This window comes from Mustela lutreola, chromosome 3 (genome assembly GCF_030435805.1).
Source record: "Mustela lutreola isolate mMusLut2 chromosome 3, mMusLut2.pri, whole genome shotgun sequence".
Taxonomy (NCBI): Eukaryota; Metazoa; Chordata; class Mammalia; order Carnivora; family Mustelidae; genus Mustela; species Mustela lutreola.
Genome location: NC_081292.1, coordinates 16997310 through 17024667, shown reverse-complemented (window position 1 = coordinate 17024667; position 27358 = coordinate 16997310). Strand labels below are relative to the sequence as shown.

Here is a 27358-nt window from a genome sequence, read left to right as displayed (position 1 = left end):
GTGTTGGACTTACCCGTAGTTCATTCCTTTTTATTGTTGATCTCTATTCCTTTGTATGCATATATCAGTTTTAAAAAAAATAACGACTTCTTTTGCCTTTAAGGCTTAATTTTGCTTTCTCCATTTGATTAGCCTAATATTGTTTTCAGGATCGTCTGAGTCTCCCGTGTGATTCATTCTGTTGCTTCTGGTTATATTGTCCATGCGGTATTGCTTTTAATTTCTTGGTCGTTAATGTGAACAGCTAACAGTGCATGTCAACCAGAAATGTATTTTGTAGTCTCCATGGAAATCTCAGAGTTCTTTAGATTGTCTTTAATAATTAAAAAGAGATAAAAGTTGTAGCCACCTTATTCTTTAGGGGTTTAGGCCAAATATCTTAGTAGGTCTTTTCTTCTTTAATTGCTTCAGCATTAAATTGAATTCTAAATTCAAAAGAAGAACACATTGGGAATTGAACCCACAATGGAAACAGAGTTATGAAACAGTGACACAAAAACCATCTGTTCTTTTTACCATGAAGTTAAAATTACTAGATGCTGGATCGTTGCCAATTCTAACCTTGCTTGGTCATTTAGACATCTTAGTTTAAAAGATGGGACTCCAAATGTTAGCAATATGAGAATAAAATAAAGAAAACATATGTAGAATATGCAGTATGCATATAGGTATATTGTTCTAGAATAATAGGCTATCTTAGTCTGTACATTACCTGCAAACTTTTTCTCGAAGGACCCACTAATAAATATTCTTGGTTTTACAGACCAAGAGCAAAGTTGAGGATATTATGTATGTACTTATATAACCATCTACAATGAAATAATTTTAAAATGTAAAAACCGTTCTTAGCTTCTGGGCTATACAAGAGCTGAAGGGGCCAGACTGTTGCCACTCCTGGCTTATTCTGTTGAAAATAGAAAGTAATTTTAAACTAATCTTAAAGTAAAACTTTATTCTTACCAAGTTTTTACTAAATCTTTGTTTTTTTTCCAGTTTCTGATTCTTTATTTTAAACAGAACTTTTGTGACTTTGTATGTGTGTGTGTGTGAGAGAGAGAGAGAGAGATACAAGGTGACAAATGATGCTGTGCACAGTCTCCTTTTATCATGGCTCCTTTTAATCTAAAATAGTAGTCTTCTACTGGGGCACCTGGGTGGCTCAGTTGGTTAAGCATCCGACTCCTGATTTTGGCTCAGGTCATGATCTCCAGGTGATGAGATCGAGCCCCGCGTTGGGCTCTACCCTCAGTGGGGAGTCTGCCTAAGATTCTCTTGTCTCCCTGTTCCTCTGCCTTCCCCACACATGCCCCCCACTCAAATAAATCTTTAAAAATAAAATAAAATAGCCTTTTACCATTTATCCCATGACATTTATTCATTTATTTATTTTGAGAGCAACCAGGCTAGTTGTCCTAGAAAATGCCCCAAATTCTGAATAAGTATAACTATTCATTCATCATTATGTCATTTAACTTATTCTTTCATTTGCATTTCTTGTCAGACAGAAGTTGCGTCTAAAGTCTTGAGTAGATTCCTGTTCAGCATTTTCGACAAGCTATTTACCTTGTGTGTAGGATGCAGATGGGAGCAGCAGGTACTGTAGGATTGACTCCAGGATGGGATGTGATCGCTTATACAGAGCACTGAGCACCTAGCACCTAGCACCTGCTCTGGTATAACAAATGCTTACAACCAAGTCAGCTACAGCTGCTGCGGCTTTTACTGTTGTCTGTTGTTCTCATCTGTTATCTGGTTCTGCTGCGGGATTATCTCAGTGCAGTTAGTTATCTTCAAAAAGCTGTAAGGGAACTGTTCTGTCTCTTGTGAACTACATGAAATAGATAAATAGTGTCTCATTAGCCATACAGAAACCCGGAAGTTTTCAAGTAACTCACTTCATGGCAAAACCCAATCTTGTCTGAACTCATCTGGCAGCAAAACCTGAACTGAACCGCCAGGAGGCTGAAATGTTCATATATTTGAGTAACGGAGAGTTGCTCTGGGTTCCCCAGGGGTTCTACATACTGTTCCAGAACATACCTCATATTACCTTTCTCAGATTGGGAATAATTCTGAATTCAGGCATACACATCTAACACCAAGGGTTTCAGAAAAATAACTTTGGACCTTTGATTTCAAAATGTTTTTCTTTTCTTTTTTTCTTTTTTAAAGATTTTTAAAATTTAATTTAAAAAGGGGGAGCGTGCATGCATGCGCCAGCAGGGGGAGGGGCAGAAGCAGAGGGAGAGAGAGATTTTCAGGAAGACTCTCCACTGAGCACAGAGCCCAGCACGTGGCTCCCTCTACCATCTTGAGATCATGACCTGAGCCAAAATCAAGCCTTGGACACTTCCCCGACGGAGCCACCCACGCGCCCCTGATTTCAAAATGTTTTTAAAGAACCTGTCACTCCAACATCATTCCACTGGTTTTTGTCCCCTGTTATGGGAATAATCAATACCAGTTGTTGAGTTTTACTATATAACTAACAGTGTTTGTTATTTTTAAACTTAAATAATCCTAAAAGTAGATGCTATTCTCATTTTACAAATGGGGAATCTGCAGTTCAGAAGCATTAAGTAATGTGCCCAGTGTCACAGAGCTCACCAAAGACGTGTGGTTTGAATCTAAGCCTGTCTTATTCCAGAGTCACTCTATTGTACCGTATTGCCTCTCGGGTAAGCCAATTACACCTCTTCCTATGAGTAAATTTTGATTATTTTGTTGATGTTGGAGGTAGAATATTTAAATTAAATATTTACTTTGGGGGGCACCTGGGTGGCTCAGTGGGTTAAGCCGCTGCCTTCGGCTCAGGTCATGATCTCAGGGTCCTGGGGTCGAGTCCCGCATCGGGCTCTCTGCTCAGCAGGGAGCCTGCTTCCCCTCTCTCTCTCTGTCTGCCTCTCCGTCTACTTGTGATTTCTCTCTATCAAATAAATAAAATCTTTAAAAAAAAAAATATTTACTTTGGGATTTTTAAAAATAAATCTTAGGGTTTCTGATTACTGTGGTTCAGTATGTATCGGAAAAGGTTGTGATGGATATGAGGAAATGTTTAAGAAAAAACATGTTACTGAATTTAGTCTCTGTATACAGTGGGCGCTCACTAAATTTCCGCTGAATTGTGTATTTGGTTTAGCTTGCTCTTTATTATTGTACTGAACTCTCAACTTTGGAAAGAGTTCACCTAATTCTCACAAGTGAGTTGGAAAGGCTAGGATTTTCATATTTTATGAGGAAAACCTTTTACCCAACCCTCCAAAAAGTGTATTTTGTTAGTGCTTTTCAAGCTTTTTCTAAGCTTTTTATGATTATCAAGAGATAACACTATCTGAATAATGACACGATTCATTAGGAACAATTTTATAATCATTAAAATCTGGCAATTAAAATCACAAATCTAGTAATGAATAATCATGTAGGCAATAATCTATCACAGCTCTTCCCCTAAAATAGCAGTTGGTGTTCATTAATTTTTAAGCTTTGGCTTCTCCCAGTAGGAATAAACTTTATTACTTTTTTAGAAAAATATTGCTAATTGTAATAAAAATCTTAAGTCACTTTTTTTGACATCGGCTTTCAAACAGCATTTCCGTGCAATAATTATAGATCACAATGTGTTTATTTCATATTCTTTCAATAAAGGCTGTCATAAATCTTCCTGAACCAGTTGGCAAACCATCTACCAGAGATAGTCTTTGACAAAGTGAGCCAAGGACAAAAGTGGGGGTTGATTCAGGCAAGGACAGCAGTCGAATTAGCATTTTTTATTTTGTCTTATTAGCATTAACACTGAGTAGATTGTTTTAATTAACCGGTAAGTCCCGTAGTGCATTATGTGTGTGTGTACGTATGGGTTGTGGTTTTTTTTTTTTTTAGCACTATTATTTTAAGAGATACTGTTACATGCATATGAGAAAAATAGTTCATGATAAAACCTTCAACTGTCATTATAAAATTTGTAGGTTTCTTGGGGCACTTGATATATATAATATCAGTCAGTTGAGCGTCTTACTCTCTATTTCCGCTCAGGGTCCTGAGATGGAGTGCTGTGTCAGGCCCATGCGGGACGTGGAGCCTGCTGAAGATTTTCTGTCTCCCAGCCTCTGCCCCACACTCCACCTCTAAGGGGGAAAAAAAACTATTAAAAAAATTACGGGTTTCAATCCTCTGAAATTTTGATAGTAATATAGTAATAACATTAATTATTAGAATCATTTCTTAACTGCATATATATAATAGACTGGGTGATGACACAAATTAGATGCAAGGTTGCAGAAGTATTGCATTTAGGTGCCTTACGGATTCATTATGTTTGCGACGCTGGCGGAAGCCACGGGCGATTTGGTTTTGAGCCTGCTTTCCCCCAGACAGTCGTTTTGGGTCTGCTCCCTGTCATCACTATGATGACGGCCTCCAGACTAAATACTCAGGAGAAATTCCAGTGTTCGAAACGTTGCGCACCTCATTCCCAAAGAATGTAGCATTTCAGAGAAGATGGGCCTCCTTCGGACACTAGAAAATGGTGAAGGTGGCCTACCAATCAGGAGTCAGAATGCGAGGCTACAGATTGTTCAAGGTGTTCTGCCTCCGGGGTGAGTCCCTGTTCCGCTGTAATACGAATCCAAATCATATATTCTTTTTTTTTTTTTTTAAGATTTTATTTATTTATTTGACAGACAGAGATCACAAGTAGGCAGAGAGAGGGGAGAAAGCAGGCTCCCTGCTGAGCAGAGAGCCCAATGTGGGGCTCGATCCCAGGACCCTGAGATCATGACCTGAGCCGAAGGCAGAGGCTTTAACCCACTGAGCCACCCAGGCACCCCCAAATCATATATTCTTAAAAGAATAATAAAGCTTATAAAGACAGACCAGCAGAAACAAGGACAAAATAAATTCCAATATAAAATATTATAATAAGCTGTAATGCCAGTAAGAAGGCTATTCCAGCTGGGAGTCAAAAAATAAAGAGCTAGAGATGTAACTAAGGATCCACCACGCGAGATGTCCCAGGCTATGCGAGAAGACTATTTTGAGATGATGGGCAGGAGTATGTTCTTCGGGCACAGGTTTCTTCCATTTTCTTTCCTTCTTTTCTTTTCCCTCCCTCCCTTTGTATGCTTTACACAAATGACACACAAAATCATACTAGAGGCCATCAACATTCTCATGAGAAAATGATGAATTTTAACTAAAATTTTGTATGATCAAAAGCAGCATTATTCAGAGCGTATGTATTAGAAACACAGAAATTAGAGTAAAATAAGTATTTCCAACTTTGCTACAAGCTTAGTTGCAATTGTCCATGAAATAAGTTGAGTCCCTTAACAAAACATCATGGTTTTGTTTTCAACTTTTTACTTTAAAAAAAAAATTTTTTTTTTAAAGATTTTATTTATTTATTTGACAGAGATCACAAGCAGGCAGAGAAGCAGGCAGAGAGAGTGGGGGAGGGAGGCTCCCCGTTGAGCAGAGAGCCCGATGCAATTTGGGGCTTGATCCCAGGACCCTGGGATCATGATCTGAGCCCAAGGCAGAGGCTTTAACCCACTGAGCCACCCAGGCGCCCCTCAACTTTTTACTTTTATAAATAACGCTCAACAAACATTTGTATACATTTATCTCAAAGCACCTTGTTGATTTTTTTCTTCCAAAGGATTAGCTCTTAGAAACACACTGATTGGTTCAGAAGAGAGATGTATTTTCAAGGCTGTTGAGATAGGTCATGTGGTGTCTGTAATCAGTTTTTATTACCAGCATCCTGGTCGGACATTGCCCGTTTCCTCTACTCTCAGCAGCATTTAATATGTAATCTTTATGAGTAGTTCCTGTTTCATGTCATGTTGATAGTAGTCGTAGTTCATGAACAGAGTTCACATGTTAGTGTATGTCTAGCTTATATATGTGTTTATGTTATTTTTAAAGTCAGTTTGATACACATAGTGTTATTTTCACTTGAAACTTTTATAAGGGTAAATATTTTTAAATTGTTACTTTGTATTTTATGAACTGCCTAGTCAATTTAGTCCCCAATTTTTTTATTTAAATAGTTTTACCTTTTCTTTTCAGTTTTATAATAGTATACGAGATTTCAGTGTTATCCTGTCCTGTCATAAATGTATATTTTTTTGAGTTTAAGAAAAAGTAATTTTTCAAACTAAAGATCGACAACTTGTATAATTTTAAATGTAAAGAGAGCTGTGGGCTACACGAACAAGAACTGTTTTTCTCCCTCTCTAGGTATTCTTTTTGCCATTAAGTAATACGATCCTCAGCTGTTTCAAGGATAACTCCATCTTCGCCTGGGAATGTGATACTCTTTCTTGCAGATACCAGCTGCCAGCTCCACCTGAAAGCTCTAGTATATTATACAAAGTATTTGCCGTGACCAGGTAAGGTGCATTTCACTTTTTGGTTTGACTTTATTTTTTTTTTTTTTTACGTAATCCCTCTACCCATCCTGGGGTTCAAACTCATGACCCTGAGATCAAGAGTCGTACATCTCTCTGGACTGAGCCAGCCAGGCACCCTAGATGTAAATTTTTTTAAAAATGTTATTTTATTTAAATTCGGTTGATTAACGTGTAGTGCATCCCTAGTTTCAGAGAGAGCTCAGTGATGCATCAGTTGTGTGTGACACCCTGTGCTCATTCTGTCCTGTGAACTTGAGGCCTGTCACCCAGTTACCCCCTCCCTCCCCACCTCCCCTCCAGTAACCCTTACTTTGTTTCCTAGAGTTAAGAGTGTCTTATGGTTTGTATCCCTCTCCGATCCAAATGTACATTTTTAAAACACAGAATTTTTAAGAATTCTAGCTTCCAGGAAAATTTAACGAATTTTCATTCTGTTTTCATTATCTTATCGTCATGTGAGAAAATATTCCTTCGAACTTATATACGTTCTGTAGAACTTTTTCTTTTTAACTTACTGTGGCAAATTTCAAATGTACATAAAAATAGAAGAATACAGGAAACCCTAATTGTAGCATTCTCATTAGCTGTAATAACTTATAGCCATTTTTATTTTATCTATAACTCAACCTGTTACTACCTTCTACTGCCTACTGCATTAATTTAAAGCAAAACCCAAGCAATATCATTTCATCCATAAATATTTCAGTGTGTATCTCTAAAGAAAGGGTCCTTTTTGGAACATAACCAGTTCAAGGATAACTCCATCCTTGTGGATGAGTGTGACTATTGTCACTTTTTTTCCCCCAAGTTTTTATTTAAACTCCAGTTAGTTAACCCATTTATCACACTTTTAAAAAATGATTAATTTCTTAATATTGTCATATAACAGTCTTTGTTCAAATCAGGAACCAAACAAGTTTCACATAGTGTCTTGGATGATATATCCCTTTTCTAAGGTTTTCCTTGCTATTTGCTTGTTAAGGAACTGGTCTTTTGTGCTATAGCACTCTCTATATTTAAGGTTTTGCTTTTTATATCCCTGTGTTAGTGTTTAATATGATCCTGTCTTGTCTGTATTTCCTGTATACTGGTCACACCTAGATTTCCTATAAATTGGAGGCTTGGTCTGATTCAGGCTTGATTTGGGGTCAGGAAGACATGATAATGATAATGGTTTGCATACTTTCATCAGAAGAACACTTCTTTCGTGATTTAGTGGCTAGTGGCCATCGATGATCATGACCTAGAACCAGTATTGCCTTAAAGGTTAGCAAAATGGTGCCAGGCTAATTCTGTCATTCCTTCTTCCCTTATTTACCAGAAACCTTCTGTAGAGAGGAACTTCCTCTCGTCCACTCTTTGGTTATTTTATAGCTGCAAAGGAAAGTCAGGATAAATGCTTGCTTTCCCCGTCTTTAAAAAAAAAAAAAAACAATTTTTTTTTTAGTGGAGCCCAGTATGGGGCTCAATCTCATGACTCTGAGATCAAGAGTCAGACTGACTTTGACTGTCTGATTTTTTTTATGAAAAATAATAAATTGGTTTATTGGCATCTTTCAGAGGTCGCCAGTGAGGGCTTTGTCTTTAATCTTTGTGAATGAATGGATTTAATCATAGTCGAAGTGATTCAGTCTGTTAACATTATCCGTAGTAATGCTCCCGTTCTCTTCCTTGTGACCACTGGAATTCTTTCAAGTTGGCTCTGAAAACCCTTTGATACAACCTGAGTTGTCTGTTTTGAAAGCTCTCATTCTTGCTCATCTGACGAGATGTGTTCCAGGCTTATCTTACGCATTTTCTATCTCAAACCTGGAATCGGCCATTTTTCTAAAGCGCCTGGATTTGTTTTAGGGGGTGATGATATTTCAAAACCCAGTCTGGATGCTAGGGGTACTCCTCGTGTGACTGATCTGGTCACTCTCCTTGGCCTTTCCAGTGGAAAGAGCTAGAAAATACATGTTATTTCCTTATTTTCCTCTCACCATCTTCGAAGTCATGAATAAATTCCATGAGTTCCACCGAGTGATACCGTGACTTGGTCTGACCTGTGCCTTGTCACAGCTATTACCCTCCTCCCACTACCCTGGCCTCTCCGGACTCCTGTAATAGTCGCCTAATTTGGTCTCCTTGTTTTAAATTTCTTTTCCCTTCCTTTTCTTTTCTTTTTCTTTTTTTTTTTTTTTTGAGTTTATTTATTTATTTTGAGAGAGAGAGAGAGAGCACAAATGGGGAGGAAAGGGGGAACCAGGCTTTCTGCTGAGCCCGGAGCCCAATGCAGGGCTCTGTCCCAGGACCCTGGGATCATGACCTCAGCCAAAGGCAGACGCTTAACTGACTGAGCCACCCAGATGCCCTGATAGAGTGGTCTTTTCTTTCTTTTTTTTTTTTTTTAAAGATTTTATTTATTTATTTGAGAGAGAGACAGTGAGAGAGAACATGAGAGGCGAGACGGTCAGAGGGAGAAGCAGACTCCCCATGGAGCTGGGAGCCCGATGCGCAACTCGATCCTGGGACTCCAGGACCGTGACCTGAGCCGAAGGCAGTTGCTCAACCAACTGAGCCACGCAGGTGCCCTAGAGTGGTCTTTTTTTAAGTCATAAGTCGAATCATGTCACTTCCCTATTGAACTCCCTGAAAAGGCTTTACCTTACAATCAGAATAAAATCCAAACTCCCCATAATATCCCTGAGGCCTCTGCCATCTGGCCTCGGTTTTCCTCGATTTCCTCCTATTTACTTTCCCTTTAACACGATTCTGGCCACGATGGAACGTGCCTTCTCTGTCTTCCTGAGGGGGCTAACCTTATTCCTTTCTCAACAGCCACACATCGACCAGTCTGGAATACCGACCAGCATGGGATTCTTCCTCCCGATCATCCCGTAACTGGCTCACTCACATTTTTTAGGGAGTAGACCGTAGACCTTCCTCCTTTCCCAACCCTGTAACTCCCATCTCCTGTTACAGCTCTTTATAAAACTTACCGGCAGCTGAGATCCCGTGCGTCTGTTTGCTGCCTTCCCTTCCTCTCGACTGAAAAATCCCACAAGAGCCGGGATCCCGCCTGCCTGGTTCCCATTGTGTCCCTGGTGCCTGACAACACCTGGCTTGCAGTAGAGGCCTTGCAAGTCCTTGATGAATAAATGAGCAGCAGTGTCGCGAGCTAGTGCAGCGTATTATTTTTGTGCCTTGAAGAAGCAGCTTGGTTTGCGCAGGAAGAGAAAAAGTCGGGGCTTTTTGGGTTTTCATGTAGCAGTGCGGTACCAACTCAGTTTAGTCCTGTGTGAAGTAGAGGAAGTTGGGGAATGGTAATGACTTCGAGATTTTGGTGTAAAAGATAAATGTTACTCAGAAATCCTCAGTGAAGTCATCAAACAAGCATTTGTTAAGCTGGTATCTTGGTACAATACGTAAAAAATACACAGGCCGTAAACCTGAGCTTTCCCATATGGTAGCCACTGTTTGCATGGGACTGTTTAGTAAAAAATGAAGTTAATTTATTTCCTCAGAAGCATTAGGCACATTTCAAGTTCTCAGTCACATGTGGCCATAGTGAGCACGTTGGGCAGCGCGGGGAGAGAACATTTCGATCCCGCTGGGTCATGTTGGACCTCGCTGCTGGCAACAGTCCACCTGGTCATACTCCCTCACCTTTTGTTCCACAGAGATGGTCGCATCCTGGCTGCCGGAGGGAAGTCAAATCACCTTCACCTGTGGTGCTTGGACGCTAAACAGCTGTTCAGAATTATTCAGATGCCTACTAAAGTCCGAGCCATCCGCCACCTCGAATTTCTCCCCGATAGTTTTGATGCTGGTTCTAATCAGGTTAGTAAAATAAAGGTAGGACACTACACAATTTCTGAACTGTCTTTGCTTTTGTCCCGTGGTTGTTATAAGGACTTGAAATTGCTAAGATTACATGGAGTCTAAAATTGAAAAAAATTTACAATATTAGCTTCTGTGTATTATTGACAATTTATCCTTTTTCTAAAATCAGTGTGCTCTAACTATGTGTCAGGCTTTATGGTTTACAGGGTGCTTTAGCATGTTGTTTTTTATTTGCACCATTACGTGGACTGACATTAAAACTTAGAAACATGAAGTGATTTGTCAACATTCCTATTAATTGTAAGGATTAAAGGGGGAAGTAGAATTTAAATTTTTCTTTTTGTTGTACTGTTTGATCTACCATAACTGTACCTCAGTTTTGTGAAACATGTTTTCTTTGTAACTTGCCTTAGTTTATAGAGTACCCCCACCACACATAACATTTTGTAAAAATTTTCTTTGCTTATGTATTTTATTTCATTTTATTCCTTTTTAAAAGTAGACTCCGCACCCAACATGGGGCTTAAACTCACGACCCTGAGATCAGAGTCACATTCTCTACAGACTGAATCAACCAGGCACCCTCACACCATTTTTCTTTTTAATAGTTGAGTAGTCAGACTTTAGCTTCCTTATCATAATTTGACTGTTTTGAGTCTTGTACTTTAACAAGTTATATATAACTCATGACCCTGACATCAAGAGTCACGTGGTCTGCCAACTAAGCTGGCCAAGTACTCCTAACATAAGGTTTTTGAATAGACAAGCATTCACAACATAAAAACATTTAAAAAAATAAATAAAATAAAAGGAAAGTAAAAACATAAAAGATAAAAAAAAATAAAATATAAAAAACATTTAAAAATAAGACAATGATGTGAAATCTCTTATTCTTCTCTCCCTTTTGCCCAGTTACTCACTCTCCATAACCTCTGTTGTTCTAAGTCCAGTCTTTCTCCCACTTTTTTAATGCAGCTTTGTGCCTTGCATTTCTTTACTTTTTTTTTTTTTGCTTTTCTTCACTTAATTGACCTTAAAGATTGTTCTGTATCAGTACAGAATTTCTTTTTTTTTTTTTAACATCTCTATAGTATTTCATAATTTTTTAACCAGTGTTTAGTTATTGGGCACCTAGCCTATTTTTAGTTCTTCTTTACTACAAATAATGGTGCACTGAGGGGTGTCCTGATGGCTCAGTCAGTGAAGTGTCTGCCTTGGGCTCAGATCATGATCTCAGGGTCCTGGGATCGAGCCCCAAATTGAGCCCTGCATTGAGCTCCATACTCACCAGGAAGTCTGCCTCTGCCCCTCCCCGTGCTGTCTTATTCTCTTTCTCTCAAATAAATAAAATCTTAAAAAGCAAACAAACAAATAACGGTGCGCTGGATAAATTTTTGCATGTACCATTTCACACACCCCATTTCACCCAGAGCTGAAACAGTAGGGTCAAGGTGATGTGCGTCTGTCATTTTGAGGATCTTGCCAAATTGCCCTCTAGAAAGGTTGCATCAACTATGAATGGGGGGGGTTCCGCCAGCCTGACCCGACAGAAGAGATTGCCACCTCCAGACTGCTTCCAGCCACTTCCAGACTGTCACCTCTCGTGTAGCAGGTGACGTCAGCATCTCGGTGCAGCCCGTGGTGGGCGGAGAAGCCGGGTGTGGACAAGCCAGTAGAGGGCTCTACTGTGTATTGACTTACACTTTTTTAGTACTTATTTTTAATTTTTCAAATTACGTGAGTTAAAACTAAGTTTTCCCCCCTTTAAAAACCAGTTTCCCGTTCCCCTTCCTTGCAGCCCACAGGCTTGCTTTCTCTATTCCCTCTTACACCTGCCAGAGTCAGGTTTCTGGCGACGCAGCAGGACCCGTGCTCGTTCTGATCAAGCTGTGGGGCTGGTGAACGAAAACAAAGCCTCCTCTCTCCTTGCCTCTGACAGCCAGAGCGGAGGCCAAAGTGAAGGACTGTCTAATCAGCCGTATTCCTCTGAAGGGTCTGGTACGGATGCTTCCTGCCACAGTCCCCTGGGATGGGCACCTTGCTGCTTCTGGTCAGAGCCAGGCTTATCTAGACCTAAAAGGGGCAAATGTACATGAGCCTTAATTAGGAATTTTGAATGTAACAGCTCTTTACCAGTAGAATCTCTGACTCTCCTCCCCTCAAAAAAAGAAAAAAACAAGCCCATATATAACTATATACACATATGTACATGTAAGTATGTGTAGTTTCATGTTAAGGAGTTGACTGTTTTTAATTGTATAATTGACATAAAACATTAGGTTCATAATGATTTGATATTTGTACACATTGTATAATGATCATGTAGTAACTCTAGTTAACTTCTGAGACCTTTGACTTTCTAAATGTGTTTTTGGAACTCATATTGTTTCTCTTTACCCTTAGGTTCTTGGAGTGCTAAGTCAAGATGGTATAATGAGATTCATCAATACACAGACTTGTAAACTTCTCTTTGAAATTGGGAGTCTTGATGAAGGAATTAGCTCATCAGTAATTAGCCCACATGGGCGGTACATTGCATCCATTATGGAAAACGGAAGTCTGAACATATACTCAGTTCAAGCTCTAACCCAGGAAATAAATAAGGTATGTGATCAAGTAAAGAACATCACAATTTTTTTTTTAAGATTTAAATGCTGTATCATCAAAAATAAAATCTTGGCGCGCCTGGGTGGTTCAGTCGGTTAAGCGTCAGTCTTCGGCTCAGGTCATGATCCCAGGGTCCTGGGATAGAGCCCTGCATCGGGCTCTCTGCTCAGTGGGGAGCCTGCTTCTCCCTCGGTGCTTTCCCTTCCTTTCTTTCTCTCAAATAAATAAAATCTTAAAAACAGACAAAATTTTTATGCCATGATTTTCTAAATTCCTTGGACCTTATCCATACATCTGGTGTTGGGTTTTTTTCCCCTCTTCCTCCCAAAGCCGCATGTTCCTTACAACCCCAAGATTTAAGATTCACAGGCTCTACCCACTGAGCCAGCCAGGCCCCTCCACCCTGCGCTCAGCGCTGTGCTCCTTAACTTGCTGCCGTCCGCACAGGCATCTGTGTGGGTCCCTGTCCCATTCAGCGTGCCTCGTGATCTCCTTCCCAGAAGACATCTTCAATCCCGGCCTCTCCATTTCTGTCCCGGTCTCTCTCCCCATCTTACAGGCTAGAAATCTTGGCGCACGAGGACTGTTTCCATATATCTTTAGATCTAGCCAATATTAAGTCGTAATTCTTAAATTTGAAATAATACCTATATAAATGCAGCCTGTTGTCCCTCTCCACGTTAACCATCCCTGTATTTATACTGACTAACAACTCTTGCGTTCACAGTAATTTAATCCAAAATACCAAAACTCAAAGCCCTTGGGGCCTGCCTCTGCCCATCAGTCCACATTTTATATAGCATGGCTCCAGAAGAATACTGTCCTCATCGTTTCTAAGCAGCTTCCTTCCTTTCGCCTGATACTTGAAATCCACACTCGAAGGCCTGTCAGAGTCTTCTCTAATCTTGCCTACTCTGCTGTCTCACTTCCCCAGACTTGTAGCTTCCCTCACGTCCCCTCATAGAGTCCATTCTCATTTCTGCATCTGCAGCAGTGTTCATTTCACCTCAAGTCTACTTCCCACTTCTCCTTTATGGTTATCTAGAATTTCCCCAGCTTGTTGCCTAGTCTCATTGTCTGTGTGCAGCCTTGCGAGGACCGGAGTCAGGCTGCTGGCCCTGAGAAGAACTTTGCTGAGCACCTGGTCTGACCCATTTCCTTTTTTTTTTTAAGATTTTATTTATTTATTTGACAGAGAAGTAGGCAGGCGGCAGAAAGAGAGGAGGAAGCAGCCTGATGTGGGGCTCAATCCCAGGACCCTGAAATCATAACCTGAGCCGAAGGCAGAGGCTTTAACCTACTGAGCCACCCAGGCGCCCCGTGACCATTTCCTTTTATGGACGAAGAAGCTCGAGCCTCAGCCTCATCACACAGCTAGTCATCAGCTGGGCCCCGTGTTCGGTTCTTCAAATGACATAGTCTTTGTGCTATGTGTGTGCTCCTTCTCGTGCTCTTTATCTTCTTTTTTTTTTTTTAATTAGACAAGTAATAATGTCGAGGCAGAAAAAAAATCAAAAGATAACAGATAAGTGAAGAGATGAGACTCACTCAGTCCCTCCTTTCTCAGATGATGTTGGGGGGATATTTTCCCAGGCTTTTTTTCCCTCTGTTTGTAAACGTGGAGAGTCCATGCTCAATATTTGTGGATTCTGTAACAGTGAATTCGCCTCCTGGTAAAAACACACTTGTGACCCGGGGCAGGACTCAGCACACACTGACAGGCGTTCACACCAGCCGAGCCCCGGAGCCCCGAGGGGCTGAGCTCCTCTGCACCGGTTGCGCCTGGCTGCGCTCGGCCTTCTTATTTCCACTCTCATTCTGCAAATGAGTGTCCTTTCTCCGGTCTGCTTACTGTCACATTTTTCCCATGTCTGTGCTTTTTGTTGTTGGTTTTGCAATTTAAATGCCCCCCCACCCCCCCACCCCCCCACATCACTGACATGCTAAGCGCAGGAAGGTTGCGGTGCGGAAGCTCAGTCTGCGCACACTAATAGTGCTGTGGGCCTGAGTTCGGCGCTCACGAGTCAACCATGTGTGTGCAGCAACGGTCTTTGAACACAGACAGATGCTGGACAAAGTTCTATGTTGATCGGTTGACAGAAAAGCTGTGATCACTGGCTCCCAGGGCCGAGCGGTATTTCCCCCAGGAGCGGTGATTCAGTATCACGAACTCGGTACTTGCAGCTTCTTTACAGGACAGGACTGCGGCGAATGCGGAGCATCTGCAATGTGTGTGTGCGTGCGCATTGCTACGTTTTCTTTAACCGTATGGAATCAGCCTCTACTGTTCGCGTAAACATTGGCAATTGTAATGACATTGTTTGCTCTTAAGGAGGGTTTTCAGCTTAGCTGAATTTTGCAGGAGCTAGGTACAGGGTATTAATAGATGTGGGCAGAGAGACCTGGGAAAAACCGGAGAGTAGGTCAGTGACTTCCTCTCTGCCGTTTGTTAAGCAAATTAACATCATACTGACTAGAAAAGCTAGCATATAACGGAAGTAGGATAATCCTTTTTTCTTTTGCTTTTGTACACATTCCCAGCACTATCTGTTTTCCTGACTTTTGCAGGCTTACAAGGAGGCTTAGGTCTGTAGTTTCTACAAAACTGACCCATGTCCCATTCCTTCAAGGTCTGTTTTTTGGCCATTGGAGAATTACTGGTATTGTGCTAATAAGGAAGCTAATTCCTACTTATGTATTGAAGCTTTAACACTACTAAGGTATGGCTATGCAGGCCATATCTTAGGCCCTGACTTTTTGGGAGATTGTATTTCATGGAAGCACGTGGAAGTCAAGAAGAAAAGATGTGGCACTAGAATAGAAAAGAAATTTTCTTTTTATTTACTTGACAGAGAGAGCACAAATAGGCAGAGGGAGAGGGAGAAGCAGGCTCTCCGCCAAGCAGGGCTCGATCCCAGGACTCCGGGATCATGACCTGAGCTGAAGGCAGATGCTCAACCAAGGGAGTCACGCAGACCCCCCTAGAATAAAAATTTTAGTAAAGATTTGGAAGAATGGGTTGAGTTTAGAAGATAATTCAAGGATATTAAAAGTGGGCAATATTCAGAAGTCAGACCAGTTTTAATTGCATTTCATAGATGAAATTAAAGAATTGAAAAATTAATCATAGACTAGATGGCAATCATACTTTTTTTGGGGGGGGACCAGAGCTATTGTTTTATTGTCCATTATCCTTGAGTTCTTTCTTGATGTGAATAAAGGACAATGTCTCTGAGAAAAACACTATTTAAAAAACCTTATTGAGGGGCATCTGAGTGGCTCAGTGGGTTAAGCCTCTAAGGTTAAGCCTCTGCCTTCTGTTCAGGTCATTATCTCAGGGTCCTGGGATTGAGCCCTGCATCAGGCTCCCTGTTCGATGGGGAACCTGCTTCCTCCTCTCTCTCTGCCTGCCTCTCTGCCTACTTGTGATTCCTCTCTCTGTCAAATAAATAAATAAAACCTTAAAAAAAAATCCTTATAGAAACAGTTACAACTGTGGGCACTTGGGTGGCTCAGTTGGTTAAGCGTCTGTCTTCACCTCAGGTATGGTGATCCCGGGGTCCTGAGATTGAATCCCACATTGGGCTCTCTGCTCAGCAGGGAGTCTGCTTCTCCCTCTCTGCCTTCTGCTCTGCCTACCTGTTCTTGTTCACATTGTCTCTCTCTGTCAAATAAACTTTAAAAAGAATAAAAAACAGTTGCAACTTTAAATGCTTTTTATAGTAATTTCAAAGCAAAAATTTAGTATCTATGCCATGTATATTATCACATTACCTACTGTTTACATTTTACAGTGTTATGTATTCATCATGGCAATAAGGGAAGACTTTTTTTTTTAATTTTATTTATCTGAGGGGCACCTGGGTGGCTCAGTGGGTTGAGCCTCTGCCTTCAGCTCAGGTTATGATCTCAGGGTCCTGGGATCGAGCCCCGCATTGGGCTGTCTGCTCAGCAAGGAGCCAGCTTCCCCCCCCCCTCTCTCTCTGCCTGCCTCTCTGCCTACTTGTGATCTCTGTCAAATAAATAAATAAAATCTTTTAAAATAGGATTTTATTTATTTGAGAGAAAGCACGAGAGAGCTAGTGAGCATGAGCGACGGAGGGCAGGCATTGCGGGGGGCAGAGGGAGAGGGAGACTCCCCACCAAGCATGGAACCTGACACAGAGCTCGATCCCAGGACCCTGAGATCATGACCTGAGCTGAAGTCAGCTGCGTAACCCGACTGAGCCACCCAGGCGCCCCAGGGAAGACTTTTTTGGACTCAGACAGTAGGCTGCACGTTTCAAAAGCAGAAGTCCTAAACCCCTGAAGATAACATGAGAAAAGTCTTTGAAACCTCAAAGTAGTCTTTTAGTCATCTATGTTATAAAAAAGGGTCAAGATGTTTGCTTTGTTCTACTTTTTTCTTCTGGGAGTATGAGGGGAGGAGGTCAGAAAGTTTGGTGTCTTTTCAAAGAGCTTTCCCGAGGAATGGTTATTCATTTTCATTAGACATTATCTTGGAAGATCACTGTCTGGCTTTCATGACAATGTGAATGCAAGGTACTGTGTCTAACGTGTGTTTTTTTGAAATCTAATGTGTCCACTTGGACATACGGTGTCTTCCCTGGGTTGTTCTTCTCTGTTTTCATATGAAAGGAATAGGCACTTTGGCTTCCAGAAAAATCTTTTAAAAATCACACATCCACCTTGTCTTTGATTTGGGTCTGGGCTAATTACTAAGAAAACTTTTAGAATAATGGCCTCAAACATTTAAATGGTCTGTGAAAGTCATTGTACTTTCATAATATTTAGAACTCAGGAAGCCTGGGTTGCCTTATCTGCTCATTTCCTTTGAACACAGATCTTTTGGTTTCAAAGTGGTATTATTCATAGAGAAAATGTGCTAGTGAATCATTTTCCCTTAAGTAAATTGTTGGGGTTAATTTTCTTGTTATTTTCCCATAAAAATGAGAAGTGCTGTCCAAATTTCTCGTTAAGCTGTTGATGCCGTAGGGGACTAACAGCCTTCTCCGTGGAGTCAGGGACAGAGAGGCAGGCGTCCCACGCCTCTAGAGGAATGTCGTCTGACTACTCCCTCAAAGAAGTTTACTTGAGCCCGAAGAATACTAGGGCGCTTCTCTCCCTGTTCTAGGAGGGCCTTATGTCCAACTGTGCCTTCTCTGCCGATTACCACAACTAACTTTATCACGCAAATGTAAAAAAAAAAATGGATTAGGGGTGCTTGGGTGGCATCTGCCTTTGGCTCAGGTCGTGAAGGTCGTGAAGCCCTGGGGTCCTGGGATCGAGTCCCACATCGGGCTCTCCGCTCACTGGGGAGTCTGCTTCTTCCTCTGCCTCTGCCTCCTGCCCGCCCCGCACACGCTCACTTGCTCTTTCTCATGCTTGCTCTCTCAAATAAAACATCTTTTAAAAAAAAAAATAGATTGATATACTATGATTTAAGGCCAGCTTTCAAGGGATAAATTTTGTGTTGTTGTTAATCATGTATCTTAATTGTGTTCTTCAAAGGAATTTGGCAGAAATTTGTTTTGATTTAACGACAAGGGAACATTCTTGGATATTTTATGGACACTTTTTGTTTGAAGAATAATGATGCATGTTAAGGCACATGATGAAACTGGTCACAACAACTTTTGCAAATCCTGCGTGGACAGGTCTGTTTTCCAAGGATAACCACTAGATTTTATTTTTTCCCCCTTTTTAGCCACCTCCTCCCTTAGTGAAAGTGATTGAAGATGTGCCCAAGCGGAAACTGAATTCCGGGGACCTTAAGATGAAAGTAACAACAGGAAGGGTCCAGCGGCCGGCAAAATCAAGGGAAAACAGAATGCAAACCAGAATCCTGAAGCAAGACCTGGCTGGTAGTTTTGAAAATAAAGAGGTAAGAATATAGTATAATTACACTTCTGTTTGTCATAGACTCTGCTGTGGACAAGATACCTTAGGCCATCATCACTTGTCCCTCTCTTAGAAGTTAAAGGAAAGATACGAAGAGAAGAAAGTTGTAACTGAAATGACAACTTCTAAATTTCTAAGTTTTAAATGTATAATTAGTACATGTTTATGGTTTTTAAAGAAGTCAGACAGTATAGAAGTACACTGGCCAGTACGCTAGCCGCTAGCCTTGTGTGGCTAATGAGAACCTGAGATGTGCTTAGTCTGAGCTGAGATGTGCTATGCAGGGGAAATGCTCATCTGATATTGAAAACTTCGTAGAAGCAGAGGAATATAAAATATCTTGGGGCGCCTGGCTAGTTCAGTCAGAAAAGCATGCAACGCTTGACCGTGGGGCCATGATTTCACGCTCCACCTTGGCTATAGAGATGACTCAAATAAGTAAATACATTTTTAAAAAAAGGAATATGAAATATATCTTATTAGTAATTTTATGTTGATTATAGGTTGAAATGATAATATTTTGGTTACCTTGGGTTCAGTGAAACATTATGAAACTTAATTTTACTTTCTTAATGTAGTTCTAGAAAACTTAAAATTACATTCATGGCTGGCATTATCTGTTAGTGCTAGTATAGAAGGTTATGAAGGGAAAAATAAAAATACGCCTTTCTCCCTCCTGTCCTGCCCGCTCTTCTCCACACGTCCCTGAGGTAACCACCACTGGTCGTTGTTGCTTCCTTCAGAAGTCTTCCCTGCGTGTGTAGACATACACTCGTCTGCGTGTCTTAACCTTCCTATTTCTTTTTTACATGAATGGAATCATACTATAGCACTGTTCTGTGACTTTGATCCCTTAAGGTGTTAACTGTCTGTTCGCATTTATGCCTGAGGTCCTACAACATTTAAAAAATACTTGCATTGTATTGCCCTTGTGGCTCTACCTTGGCCTTAATTTACTCTGCTTAGCTGGCATTTGGATGGTGTCGTGAGTCTCCTGTTAATACAGTCTGCGTTGCGGTGCGTTGTCTTACACAGTGATCTTCAAACATTTGGACAAGTGTATCTGGAGAAGGAGAATTTTTAAGTCACAGTATGGACAAAATTTTTTTTAAAAAATATTTTATTTATTTATTTGACAGAGAGAGATCACAAGTAGGCAGAGAGGTAGTCAGAGAGAGAGAGAGGAGGAAGCAGGCTCCCTGCTGAGCAGAGAGCCCGATACGGGGACTCGATCCCAGGACCCTGAGATCATGACCTGAGCTGAAGGCAGCGGCTTAACCCATTGAGCCACCCAGGCGCCCCTGGACAAAAATTTTGATGGTAGAAGCCAAATGGTTCTAAGAAAGAATGTACCACTTTGCCTTTTTGCCTTAGGATGATCTGGTACTCTGTGTGTGTGTGTGAGATTTATTCAAGACAAACTTAGAAACAACCAAAATGTCCAATGGCATGTAAATTATGATAGAGCTAGACACTAGAAGTCTAAGAATATGTAAGAGGAAAGGGAAATAATTACAGTATGTTAAATATAAAAAGCAAGTTACAAGAACTGTGTGCTTGGATATCAGTTTGATTTAAAAAGAACAGGAGTACCTGTGTATTATTTTCAAAAAAAACCCAAGATGCTAATAGAATTACCTTTAAGGGAAGGGCTTTCAGTCAGTTTTATTTTCTTCTTTCATATATATATTTTTTATTTTCCTAATTTTCTGCAAAAAGCATATTTTACTTTGGAATTGAAAGTAAATATAAGTATCAGTAAAGAAGTTGCTAACATTTTCAAGGACTTTTAAAACTTTTTATTGACATTAAATCAGTCACACAGAAAAGTACACTTAAACATACAGCTCAGTGAATTTTTACAGACTGGACACACCTGTATGATTGGCACCAGACCAAAAATTGGTCATTACCAGCACCCCAGAAGGGCCTCTCCTGGTCCCTTCCAGACACTTTCCCCCTCTCCCCCAAGGATGACTACTCTCCTGACTTGCAATATATACCTTAGGTTCTGCCTTTTTTTGTCCTTATATAATATAATTGGATCCTTCAGTTTGTACTCCTTTGCATGTGGCTTCTTTCTTGCAACATTATGTTTGATTTATGTTTGAGAAATCCATGTAGTTGTAAATCATTCACTCGTAGCTGTGTAAAATTCCATCGTGTGAATAAACCAGATGTTATCCATTTTGCAGTCAGTAGGCATCTGGGTTGTTTCCTTTTTTATTTTCTGCTGTTAGAAGTAGAGCTGCTATGCACATTGTGGCTTCTCTGTTGGTGAACATAGGACACGTTTATGCTGAATATAAACCTAGGAACGGAATTACCGGCTTGCTGGCAATGCTTCTCTTCTGCTGTAATAAGCTGTCAGTTTCCCCAAGAAGGTGATTGAAACAATTTATATTCCCACCAAGAGGTATTAGAGAGCTCTAGTTGCTCCAAATTCTCACCAACACTTAACGTTTGCCACATTAATTTTAATGACCTCTTTTTCCCTCGGAGCATTTTAAAACTGTGAAACCCACATAAAAAGAAAGAGAAAAAAGTGTTATCTACAGGGAAATTGATTAGAAACCCAGGGGCCAGAGTTTTCAGTGGAGGCTGGTTATGTAGGCATCCTCCGTTCAGTCCTCTGTTCAGTACATCGCAAAATCCCAGACTCTGCAAGGAAAACAGGTGTTCAGCCTAAATCACAGTATACGAACAATTTACACACAGTGAGCCACTCTTAGAGGTTCTGCGGATAGTGGGAACTTTCCCAAAACCCAGGTTTCTAGACCCCGGACAACCTTGCAAGTATGCCTTTCTAAGGCATAGCATTCTCAGACTTGCCATGTTAACACTTTTCTGGACATACCTGTATCCACATTAAGAAACAGAGTATTACCAATAGCCTTGTAGCTCCTGTGCTTATCCCTAGCCACATTTCTTTCCCTATCCCATAGATGTAACTATCGTCCTCATTTTTGTGTAAATTATGTCCTCGATTTTCTTTATAGTTTTATTCCCTCTATAATCCTTAGCTTAATATTGGTTAGCTTTTTTAAAAATTCAATTTAATATATAGTGTATTATTAGGGATAGAATTTAGTGTTTCATCGGTTGCATATAACATCCAGTGCTCATTATAACAGGTGCCCTCCTTAGTGTCCATCACCCAGTTAGCCCATCCCCCCACCAAGCTCCCCTCCAAAAATATTGGTTACTTTTAGAAAGCTAAGTAGCAGGCACAAATCTTGCTGTGTAAAGATGGGACAATATTGTTCCTGTTCATTGAATGTTCTAATGAGAAAGTAAGCTGAATGATAGCTCTGGGACATGGTCTGACCTCAACTTTGCTGAGAATTTACAGGAGCCTTTTCTGGGAAAACTGGGGGATGATCACAGTTGACTTCTGGGAAATAAAAGAGGCACCACCGTGGAGGTAGCCGGCCATGCTCTGGAATGAGTCAAATTTGGAGATTCTGCAGAAATGGGTCAGGGAGCGGGCTGTTCCTACGCGGTCCACGGCCAGCTGTGAGGAGGAGGTCTAAGTAGAATCCTTGTACAGGCTGATCTGCATCTCTTCCCCTAATCTTGGCATCAGGACGTGGAAGGGGAAGTAGAACTCTATCCTTACCTGGTCAAGATAAGAACAGATAAAACTCAAGCCAGACTCACCTGGGTGTTTTCTCTCCATTTACAAAGCGGTCGGGTGGCAGTAGGTGTCTTGCGGATGACAAGAGTGAATGTGGCTCCTTCCTTGATTCTGTTGCTCCAGCCCGGTCCTCCAGCTCTGGCGCAAGGCTCTCAAGGGGAATCTTCCTTCACCATCATTTGACTGTCCCTTCGCTCCCTCTTACATTGGATTGCCTTTTTTTTTTTTTTTTTTAATGGTTAAAAGGGCATTGTGTGAAGTCAGAAAAATCTGGCTTTGAGTCCTAGCCAAGACATACTGAGTAGGTTGGTGTCACTGAGCTCTGACCCACCCATTTTCCCGAAATAAAAACAACATCCCTTCTGTTTCATTGAGTTGTTAGCATCAGATGAGGTCATCTCCAAGATCGGCTTTATCGTCCCCAAATCTTTAAAGTGATTTTTCCATTAAAATTGGAATTGACTTGAGGCACCTGGGTGGGTCACTTGGTTCAGCAACTGCCTTCCACACCGGTCATGATCCCAGGGTCCCGGGATCGAGCCCCACATCGGGCTCCTTGCTCAGTGGGGAGCGTGCTCTCCCCTCTCTGCCTGCGGCTCTGCCTACTTGTGATCTATCTCTGTCAAATAAATAAAATTTTAAAAATAAATAAATGAAACTTAAAAAAAGATTGGAATTGACTTAGAAGTAAGAAGTGGGGAAAAAGAGAAAGGGCGGGGAGAGAGAGAAGGAATAAAGTACTGGGATGCATTGCCCTTGCTGCAGAGGTTAGCAGCTGACAGCCCGGGGGCCACATCTGGCTTCTCGGCAAATGTTTACATTTTAAACATCTATGTAATATCCCTGATTTTGCCTCTTGGCCCACAAAGCCTAAAACATTCACTCTCTGATGCTTTACAGGAAAAGTCAGATGCAGATCTACAGTAATGTGTCATGAACTTTATCTGCTATGTATATGCTCACTGGAGAGAGAGAGAGAGAGAATAGAGAGTCCTATAATGTAAAAATATTTTTTAAAGATTTTATTTATTTTATTTGACAGAGATCACAAGCAGGCAGAGAGAAAGGAAGGGAAGCAGGCTCCCTGCTAAGCAGAGAGCCCGATGCGGGGCTCGATCCCCAGATGCTGGGATCATGACCTGAGCTGAAGGCAGAGGCTTTAATCCACTGAGCCACCCAGGCGTCCCTAAAAATATTTTTTTAACTGTGTGTTGTGTTATAGTTGGAAAGCCAACGAGGTGCCTGGGTGGCTCAGTTAGTTGAGTGTCTAACTCTTTGTTTCAGCTCAGTTCATGATGTCAGGGTCGTGAGATCGAGCCCAGGGTCAGGCTCCTTGCTTGGCATGGCGTCTCCTTGAGATTGTTTTCCCCTCTGTCTCTGCTCTTCTCCCTGCTTGCTCTCTCTCTCTCTCTCAAATAAATAAATAATGAATAAAATCTTTAAATAAATAAATAAATAAGGAAGCCTAGAAAGCCACTGTGGGCTAGATTTCACCTTTTCAGGTTTGCAATTATATCACTTACTGACTTTTTTTTTTTTTTTTTTTTTTAAAGAATGAGTTGTCAGATGGATTAAACAAAAAGCGTTTACAGATCTTATTAAAAGGCTATGGTGAATATCCCACGAAATACAGGTACCATTTACTTTCTTTTATGTTAAATCAGTGTTACCCCCAGATTGTTCTTGGTTAAAATGATGTTTTTATTTCAGAATGTTCATTTGGCGTTCTCTGCTCCAGCTGCCTGAAAACCACACTGCGTTCAGCAGCCTGGAAGACAAGGGCGTGCACATGGCGTTTCTCAACCTTCACAAGAAGTACCCCATCAGAAGCAGGAAACTGCTCAGAGTGTTACAGAGGTGTGTTTGGTATAGTGCAGCAACGTGTGTACCTTCCTCTAGATGTTTATTAGTTATAAATGGGCAGAGAGTCATTTTATAGCAGAGAAACTTGGCCAGTGCCACCATAACCAAGTCAAATTTGAAATCCCCAGTAATGATGTACATCAGTATGTTGCGCAGCACTTCCCTGGTGTTCTTGCCAGAAATTTAGAACCTCCCTCTAAATCGTGAGAAAACATTGAGGGACAGTCTATAAAATAACTGTGTAGCATTCCTCAAAAATGTCAGTGTCAGAAAGACTGGGAGCTTCCACACGGGAAGAACCAAGAGGAAGGTACACACCTATGCAGTGTAGCACCCTAGGTTGGCAGAACGAAAAAATAACACCTAACAAAATGGGGAAAATGATAAAATCTGAATAAAGTCTGATACAGTTAATAGCACAGAACCAGTTAATTTCTTAGTGTTGATAACTGTACTGTATTTATTATGCAAGATGTTAACATTAGAGTAATTTGACTGATGGGTATACAGGAACTCTACTGCTTTTGCAACTTCTTGTATACCTAAAACTCTCTCAAAACAAAAGGTTTAAAAAAAGCAAACCTTGAAAGTATCAGAAGTAAATATGGAATTATAGCCCTAGAGTAAGGCAGGTCTTTTTAAGCTTGACATATCTAGAAGAGATTGATAGGAAAACAAATCTCTACATGTAAGAACATTCCCCAAAGATATATGTAAAACCGAGAAAGTATATACAAAAAGTAGGACAAATAAAAGACTGGTTTCTATATGAACTATTCATGTAAATGAGTGTGGAATGGGCCAACCAATAAAAAATGGAAAAGGATTGAATGTGTAGTTCATAGCTGGGGATCTGGTTCTTAAGCATGAAAAGATGCTGTACCTCCCTTATAATAAATGCCAATTAAAATTACAGTGAAAAAATATGAATATAGATATATACATATACATATAAAACCACATTGAAATGCCATTTCTCACGTAGACCAAAGATTTAAAAAGAAGGGTAATAAAGCACATTGGCCAGAGTGAGAGAATGGGCATCCCGTTACTCTGCTACTGAGAATGTGAATAGACACTTTTTTTGCAGAGAATAATTTGGCACTGACTATTGAAATTAATGCATATGTTTTTTGACTTAGCAATTTCACGTCTAGGAATTTATCCAAATCTATATTCCTGCATGAAGAATGATGTAAATAAAACATTAAGCGTGGCATTGTTTATAAAGGGTTAGATACTACTTAAATGCCCGTTAAGGCCAAGTTAAAGAAATTAAGGTGTCTCTGTACAAAACTGTCTTGTGTATCAGAGCTCTGCGTCTACTGATAATGAACTTTTTCCAAGATGCTATTAAGTGAAGAACACAAGGTGCAACACAATGTTTATACCCACCTTTGTCATTTTTTTAAAAAGGATCTATACTTTTAACAGTGGTTCTGGAGAAAAGTAAGCTAGATAATAAAGGTAGGAGGAAGAATTTTCATCAAATATACCTTCTGTAGCAAGTTTCTTATCAGTTGAATGTATTATTTAGTCAAATTTTCATAATAAACTATTCTCTGGTCTTTATTTCCTTACCTGATTCACAGAACCCTATCTGCATTAGCTCACTGGTCTGCCATCTTCAGCGACACGCCGTATCTTCCACTCTTGGCATTTCCGTTTGTAAAATTATTCCAGAACAACCAGCTCATTTGTTTTGAAGTTGTTGCTACTCTCATAAGTAAGTAAATAAGTATTAATAATGAAACCGAGAGTGGATTTCCTGTATCATTTTCTGATGTCTTTGCAGCTTTGCAACATTTAACAATTCTGGTGTTAAATAATTTTTCAGCAGGAAATGGACAGTTCAGACATTTATACATAAACCTTTTCATTTACAAGAAAATTTGGATAGTTGCATTTTAGAAGATACTGTTACAGCTTAGATTTTGTTAGCAGAAAGGAAGCAGGGGCACCTGAGTGGCTCAGTCGGTTTAGAGTCTTGCTCAGATCATGATCTCAAGGTCCTGGGATCCTGCCTTGGTCCGGCTCCCATCTCCATGTGTGCGTGCACATATGCTCTTTCTCACAAATAAATAAAATCTTTAGGGGAAAAAAAAGGAAGGAAGCAGATGCTTTTTTACTTACTGAAAATCAGTTTATTATTAATAGGAAATCAATTTATTATTAATAGGATTGTAGTAATAAGTACGGCAGGATTTAGCACACGGGGCCTGTTGTAGCGGATGCTAACTGCCGTCCTCATTCTCAGCAACCAGAGCGAACATTGCTTGAGAACTTCCTGTGTACCAGTACCATTCTCCATGTTTGCCTTTATTAATTTATCTAATTATCTTAACAGTCCTATGAGGTAGGCATTGTTATTTCGTTTTTTATAACTGAGGAAACTGAGGCACACAGAGCTTAAGTTCCCAAGGGTAGGTTGGTGGCAGAACAAGTTGCTGAAGCCAGACAGACTCTAGCCTGTGCTCCAAACCATTGTGTTCACTGCTTGCCATCTACCCTGAAAAGTGGGTCCTTTTTTCATATTGGTGTCATCGGGCCAGTTAAACAGTCAATAAACTGAATCCAGTTACAGATTTATTTAACAAAAATAACCAATTTTATATGTCTTTTAAATTGCTTTAAAAGGTTTTCTTGTACAAAGGAGATAAGCACTTAACTGTAATTACAGTAAAATTTTGAGTAGAAATAAAAAGATTCAAGCGTACATACTGTGAATACTATATTTCTCCCTTTTTTTGGTTTATTTAATTGCATTGCATTTGCTTTGATAAATTTTTACTGATTGGAGAAAATATAGGAGAACATACAAAAGAAAAGAAAATTCACCCATGTTCTTCCTCCTCCTTGATAATCTTTGAGGATGTATTGATGAATTTCTTATAAAAGCATTTCCCCAGGGGCGCCTGGGTGGCTCAGTGGGTTAAGGCCTCTGCTTTCGGCTCAGGTCATGATCTCAGGGTCCTGGGATCGAGTCCCGCATCGGGTTCTCTGCTCAGCAGGGAGTCTGCTTCCTCCTCTCTGTCTATCTCTCTGCCTACTTGTGATCTCTGTCTGTCAAATAAATAAATAAATCTTAAAAAAAAAAAAAAAAAGGCATTTC

The 27358-nt window shown here is 40.5% G+C and overlaps 1 protein-coding gene across 5 annotated transcripts in view; it reads left to right on the top strand.

Moving 5' to 3' along the window:
• The window catches only part of TBC1D31 (TBC1 domain family member 31), a 68321-nt gene that overhangs the window by 13283 nt on the left and 27680 nt on the right, over positions 1–27358 (top strand). For all 5 annotated transcript variants that reach the window (XM_059165699.1, XM_059165698.1, XM_059165700.1 and 2 more), the window contains 7 exons: positions 6241–6392; positions 10076–10235; positions 12642–12842; positions 18553–18729; positions 23937–24016; positions 24094–24240; positions 25839–25972. In XM_059165699.1, the coding sequence (XP_059021682.1) occupies positions 6241–6392; positions 10076–10235; positions 12642–12842; positions 18553–18729; positions 23937–24016; positions 24094–24240; positions 25839–25972 (1051 nt within the window). The remainder of the gene's footprint in view (positions 1–6240; positions 6393–10075; positions 10236–12641; positions 12843–18552; positions 18730–23936; positions 24017–24093; positions 24241–25838; positions 25973–27358) is intronic.